The sequence below is a fragment of the Cucumis melo genome, chromosome 6, assembly GCF_025177605.1.
Source record: "Cucumis melo cultivar AY chromosome 6, USDA_Cmelo_AY_1.0, whole genome shotgun sequence".
In the NCBI taxonomy this organism is placed as follows: domain Eukaryota; kingdom Viridiplantae; phylum Streptophyta; class Magnoliopsida; order Cucurbitales; family Cucurbitaceae; genus Cucumis; species Cucumis melo.
The window spans coordinates 8,729,104-8,735,875 of record NC_066862.1 but is presented as its reverse complement, the minus strand read 5'-3'; the positions used below and the strand labels follow the sequence as shown (position 1 = coordinate 8,735,875).

General features: G+C 34.0%; 1 protein-coding gene across 1 annotated transcript; it reads left to right on the top strand.

Moving 5' to 3' along the window:
- Positions 1 to 2,386: 2,386 nt before the first annotated feature.
- On the top strand, positions 2,387 to 4,999 carry LOC103485696 (probable protein phosphatase 2C 8). The gene is made up of 3 exons (XM_008443392.3): positions 2,387 to 3,150; positions 3,659 to 3,764; positions 4,313 to 4,999. Exons 1-3 carry the CDS (start codon positions 2,527 to 2,529, stop codon positions 4,621 to 4,623), a joined length of 1,041 nt encoding a protein of 346 aa, XP_008441614.1. The 5' UTR covers positions 2,387 to 2,526; the 3' UTR covers positions 4,624 to 4,999.
- Positions 5,000 to 6,772: the final 1,773 nt, after the last annotated feature.

Sequence of the window (6,772 nt, the reverse complement as noted above, 5' to 3'; positions counted from 1 at the left end):
AGTCTAAGTAAACATACAAGTACTTAGCTTTCATTTTAGAATCGCCAAACATGACTTAATTATTTTTTAAAAGGTATATATTCATAGATTTGATTGATAGGTCGAAGACTTGAAACATGTTGGATTTCTCAATTAAGATCGGACCCAAAACAATAAATATTGGCATAGTTTGGAATGGGAGTTTGACATATAGTATGAGCAGAAAGATGGTATGATTGTGATGTAAAGTATTGAAATTGGATAGTACACACAATATATATAATAATAATTTTAAAAATAATAATAATAATAAAAAAAAAAAAAAAAAAAAGATAGAAAAGTCCCCATCGTTGAGTTCAACTTCGAAGCCAGAAGAAAACCAAAGTATCCATAGTTTTTTCTGACAATAAGAAAAAGAAAAGGAAGAAGAATATGAACCATTCAAATAAACTTAATTTAAGTAATTAACAAAATCCAAATTCCTTTCAATTGGTTTTAGGGAGTCTCACACACAACCATTGTCCCTCCCCATCCCCATCCCCATCCCCATCCCCCATATTAAATTTAAAATAACAAAATGTAATCTAACTGATTTTCAAAATAACCATAAAAAAAATCATAAATATCTCATCTTTTTATATTAGTAAATATTTTGATTTATACAGCTTGAATTTAAAAACAAAACCATATTTTCTTCAAAGTAACCCATAATCTGGTCACTGATTAATGCATGAAATAATTAGAAATTATAATAATTTATAATCGAAGGTGGCTAATAATTATTATTTTACAAGTTAGGTCATAGAGTTATTAAATTACAAATTTAGAATCTTAACTACTTTTTCTTTCCAAGTCCAATAAACTTGTACATATTTTCAATTCTGTACCTAATAAGATTTAAAACTTTAATTCAATTTTATATCTAATAAGTTTAAATTTTAATAAAACTCAAAACTGTCAGTATTGAATAGATTTTTTAATTTTAATAGATATCAAACATGTAAACTCTATATTTACATAAAATTACAAGTGTAGAAATTTATTGAACATAAATTAGAAATCTTTTTGGAATGTCTTGAATTTGTTGTATTGGAATTTACAGATGGGAGTCTACTTATTATTTTATTTTTTTGAAAAGGTTTTTAAATACAACATCGGGTGGGGGGATTTGAACATAAGATTACCTGTCCTCGAAAACATACAAATGCAGTTAAGCTAAGCTTATGCTGGCATGGGAGTTACTTATAAACCCTTGGATTGTAAAAATGTCTTTACGCATGATTTTCAATTTTTTGTAATTTACGTTTATGAGACCGTAGTGTTTAGAGAGAAGTAATACTATACAAACTCTTCTAATCATGTGGCGCTCATTCCTTCCGTTTTTATAACATTTTTTAATAAAGTCGTTCTTCCTCTACTTTATGGATGTAACTAACATATTGTTAGTAAAAGCCACGTGAAGCTATTTGTCGATTCTTCTCTAGTAAAAGCCACGTGTATGTATTCATTAACAAAACTTGAAAGTTTGTGTAGACCATTTGGACTTTAAAACATAAATTAAGGAAGTGTCGGAAGGTGAAGGTCTGAAGTTTGAAAATATACATATGTGCAAAGACCAATAACTCACAATGTAAATAAATATTAAAACATAAAGTTATCTTTTGATGGTGTGCCACAAACGCCTTATAGACTAGAAGGTAGTTAATGGATTGAACCAATGAATTTGTGGATCTCTTTAAAAAAAACATCAATTTTATGCCTAATAACGAGCATTTTACTTATAAAGTTTGAAAATTTTGCAAAATTTTGAATCGTAGAAGTGATTAGTTAATGATTTGATTTATTGACCAAAAGGGGTGATGAAATAGAGAGGCTAAACTTGTAATTGAAGGAACTAAAAAAATATCTTGGGAGTTTAGGTGTGTGCAATATTGCAACACATAATTTGGTAATAGAAACGTTGCGTGAAAATTGTTTTTTTTTTTGTTTTTTTTTTTTATATATATTAAAAAAGAAAAAACAATTTAAAAAGCGGGACACGTAACGCATTAAACCAACTGAGACACACAATACGAGGTCCAACTCCGACAAGATTCTCCCATCACATCACGACGCGTGTCCTTTCCCGCCTGTCGCTTTTAGTCAATGTTTCCGTCACAGCCAATAGAAAACGACCCTTCTACCATAACGAGACGCCACGCAATTCCCTTCCCTCACCGGGCCCCACATGAACCGAATCACTTATCGCGATATCAAACGTCCACGTGTGTCCCTCCCTAAATCTCAACCGCCCACGTCTTTGTTTTCAAATCCAACGCGATGTGGTCCCCTCGACCCCCAGGTGGCCTCCATCCGCACACACTCCTTAATCCAACGCCTCATATTCATTCTTCTTTTAAACTATCATTGAACTGCCACTTCATTCCTCTCCATCATTCCTTTCTTTTCTCTCCCTCTCTCTCTCTCTCTCTCTTTTCATGCATTCACTTAACAAGCTGCATCTTACTAATACCATTTAGAAAGCTCCTCCGACAACTAGACGTCCGAATGTGCGATCCAACTACCATGATTAAAACCAAGAATACTCGCCGGAGACGGCGGCTGAGAGTTCGTAAACTGAGGTACAAATGGCAGAGGAATGTGCACGCGATAGAGGAAAGTGACAGCAACGAGTTAGGCCATAATGGACCTTCCGAATCCAATTCTGATCCACTGGTACTCTCCGAGAATGAATCGATTTCGGCCTTGGATTGTGGAGTGTACAGTGAGATGTCGATTATAGGGCGGAGAAAGGAGATGGAAGATGAAGTGAGAGTGGAATTGGGATTGACGGCGATTAATGATGAAAAGTACAATTTTTTTGCAGTGTATGACGGACACGGTGGCGCTCAGGTGGCGCAGGTGTGCCGTGAACGGTTGCACCAGATTGTGGCGGAGGAGATTGTGGGTTGGGGAGAGATGGATGAGGCGGAGTGGGGGAAGTTGATGGAGAAGTGCTTTGAGAGAATGGACGACGAAGTGAACAGAGGTGCTGCTGCGATGAAGACGGTCGGCTCGGCCGTGGTTGCGGCAGTGATTGGGAATGAGGAAGTGGTGGTGGCCAATTGCGGCGATTGTCGAGCCGTTTTAGGTAGGGATGGAATTGCGCTGCCCTTGTCTGACGATCATAAGGTGCATATAATCTCAATACCGGCTCTGTTCACACTTCAAATTATTCAATTACATTCATTCTAACAACGTCATTCAGGGAATTGAAAACCATACAAATTCAAGAAACTAATTACATTCAAACAATGATTCCATCATGGATTATACCCAATTTTGAGCAGACTAATTTTGACTCTTAAATTATCTAGATTCTATAATTGAAGCTCGTATAGATAATGAATCAATTTCCAAAAATGAGTAGATAAAGATCCTAATCTGAATCCCAATTTTAGAATTGGTTTAAGGGCTTAAAAACAATTAATTTACCATCTGTTTGTGATGATTATAAGCATATTTGGGGTATTATTTGATGATGTGTCCTTTTATCTGTCTCTTGATTCTTATTCTGCCCATTGGAAAAATGTATCTAGTTATATAATATGCTGATATTCATAGAACTGAAACTTTTTAGTTGTGCTATTTGAATAATGTCGTACAACTTTTAGCTTATATGAATCCAAATTACGAGTAGCCTGGCAGAACTGATGAGTTGAAGAGAATTGAATCTGCCGGTGGAAGGGTCATAAACTGGAATGGCTACCGGGTGCTAGGAGTTCTTGCCACTTCAAGATCCATCGGTATGTACAAAACAAACCAAAACAACAGAGCAAAATAAAACCCAAGTTAGATTTTCTGAATATATGCATGATTGTTTTCTGGACCAATTTACTTACCTTGTTTCCTGCATTGGCAATGTTTTGGTTTAATGGACATTAGTTTATGGGGAGGGGATCTTCAGATAGAGAGTTTCGATTCAAATCTAACTTTCAGTCAAAACAGTCTTAAAGCAATCATAATTGTTAATGAGGATTTGGTTTCCGGCATGTTAATGCAATCAAAATCTTTTTATTTTTCTGTAAATTGTTGTTTGCAACATCTGATTCTATAAGCTATGATTTCATTTTGTTTCAATTCTATTAATGAGGATCAATTATGTTCCCGAGATATTTAACTCTAATCTGTGTGTTATAATTAATTTAATTTTCATACATAAGTTAAAAGATAGATATAGAACAATGACTTCTGGCAATCAATTATTTTGTGTTGTAGGCTATTGAACCTCTTAGTACTTCTGAAAATCTCTCTGAATCTACGCTTTCAATTTATCTTCTGAGTTCTGCTGCAGGTGATGAATATCTCAAACCATTTGTTATCTCAAAACCAGAAGTGACTGTGACCAAGAGAACCGACAACGATGAGTTTCTCATACTAGGAAGTGATGGTCTATGGGATGTTGTTTCGAATGAAATTGCCTGCAACATAGTGAGGAGATGTTTTGGAGGCAAATTGAAGAGGCTTTCGTTGAAAGTAGAGAATGACAGCCATGTTGCTGAAGCTGCAGCAGTGTTGGCAGAGCTCGCGGTGGCTCGTGGAAGCAAGGACAACATCAGTGTAATAGTAGTAGATTTGAGGAAACCAAAACGTTCCTCTCCATGATGCAGCACATATATCTTAACTTCTGCTTGCTGTGCCATCCATAGCATTACCAGAATCTCAAGGCTTCGTGCTTTCGTGTAGACTTTTTCAACTCGACTCTACTGCAAGCTCGCCGTGGATTCATTTTGTCTGTGGATAGAGGTAATTCTATGGTAATCATATGCTAAAAATGGGTGTAGAACCAAGAAGTAACTGCAATGATAATATAACAGCTAATTCATTTTCTTTATAACTTGTTCTTCAATGTATGTATATTGATATCTTACATAGACTGGACTTGTGTTTTCTATGTTTGAGAGTGTCTAAAAGACGATGTTCTTCTCAACCGAGGGATTTTAAGTTTTATGGAATGACATTACTTTGTCTTTTCATGTTATTCTAGTATACAGTAGCCAGTCAGGTTATGTACCCACCGGAGTATCGAGATCAACCAAAAGAGAAATGGACTTCACTAAAAGAATCAATTTCTCAATGTTCGAGTTGTAACAGGTCGAATCAACCAACACAATCAATTTCTCTAACGTTGGATCTTATAGAAGCAATAAAACAGAGGGATCTTATGAAAGTGATTTAAGTTAGTTTCATCCCATTGTAATTCAAATTTGGACTTATCAAACTAAGGATCTAAGTACTTGGTTTAAGAAAAAGGCGTGACAAGTTAATTTTCCTAAGTTTATTGATTATAAACAAAATATTACAACCAAAACCGGACACGATAGCATTCCATATTAAGTTCTCAACAACATGGGAAGATCAAGGTAAAATCAATTAGACGATATAGTTAGATAAGTTATAACATTTTTTGTTTGTTTTATCATCGAGTTTATCGTGCGAGCTATATGTTAAAAGTCATATAAAACATACGCTGAGTCAACATTCATGTTACAAAAGTTAAAAAATATATCATTCAGAACAATTGTATGAATCTTTAAATCATAGATAGTGATCATTCAGGTCGATCGAAATACTCCTGAGATGTCAATTTAATCAATAATGTCAAAATCAATTTAATTTATAAAAGCAAGAATAAGATTGAAATAATATACAGATTGAAGTATTGAAATTTAACTGATTATTATTATGACGATATAACTAAAATTCTCAATGAAATCAACTTACAGCAATATAAAGGGAGAAAAAGAAGAAGGAACCTTTAGTCCTAGAGATCGTGCAAAAGATTTTCATAAAAGAAGTATAAACAAAGAGAAAAATATGAATATATAGAAGTTATCGTGACAACATTATAACACTTCACTTGGATCTACTTGTTTTGAAATGTCTCTATATAATAGCATCTCAATGTTGCTTCTCTTCGAGGCATTTAACTAGGATTCTTCTCTTCAGAACTTCCAATGCTCAAACCCGAGTTCAATTTGCTTCCCTTTTTCATCTCAAACCTTTTAAATAATTTAATTTTCTAGAAAATAGACAACAAAACACATAAGAATAAAAGAAGTAGTATGAAATTGAAGATATTTAATAGACATTTAGAGTGCCATCATGTACATACAAACCCAGCCGGATACAAACATTACACACAAATAATTGAAATTAAATCTATATGTAAGATCGTCAGTTGTACCTTAAATGTGATTAGTTTTAAGCAATTCGTGTAACTTTATATGAATGATGTGTAATGAAATTAAAATAAATTAGTGTTTTGAAATTTTCTGAATTTTTAAAATTTTAAATTCATTGTTTTGCTGAGAGCCTCACGCGAAGAGAAAAACAGTGAATTAATTGCAGCTTTGGATCATTGGTTTGCTTAAGAATATAATATTGATGTTGAATGTGTATATGTATATATGTATGTATGTGCCGAGAAAAACCTTTTGATTATTACTTAATTGCTTCTACCAATATGATTCAAGTGAATGACAGTGCACTTTGATGATGAGGAAAAGCTTGGCTACGGACGCCTATAAATATATATTCATTCTACCTCTACGTTATCCTACTTTTTACGAGTGTGGTAGTGTACTACTAGAATTACATATTTAACTATACTTTGGCAAAAGCCACAAGATTAATCATATATGCAAAAGATGAAAAAACGTAGTCCTATCTCAAACGTCTAACTCTAAATAGGGGTTGTCCCTCTTTTAACTAACTGAAAAATTATTTAAGGGCCTCACGCCCTCCCTCCTAC

Coding starts and splice junctions, on each gene's coding strand:
- LOC103485696 (XM_008443392.3), top strand. CDS start 2,527: ATGTGCGATCCAACTACCATGATTAAAACCAAGAATACTCGCCGGAGA. Junction 3,151..3,658: donor CCTTGTCTGACGATCATAAG/GTGCATATAATC, acceptor AATTACGAGTAG/CCTGGCAGAACTGATGAGTT. Junction 3,765..4,312: donor TGCCACTTCAAGATCCATCG/GTATGTACAAAA, acceptor GTTCTGCTGCAG/GTGATGAATATCTCAAACCA.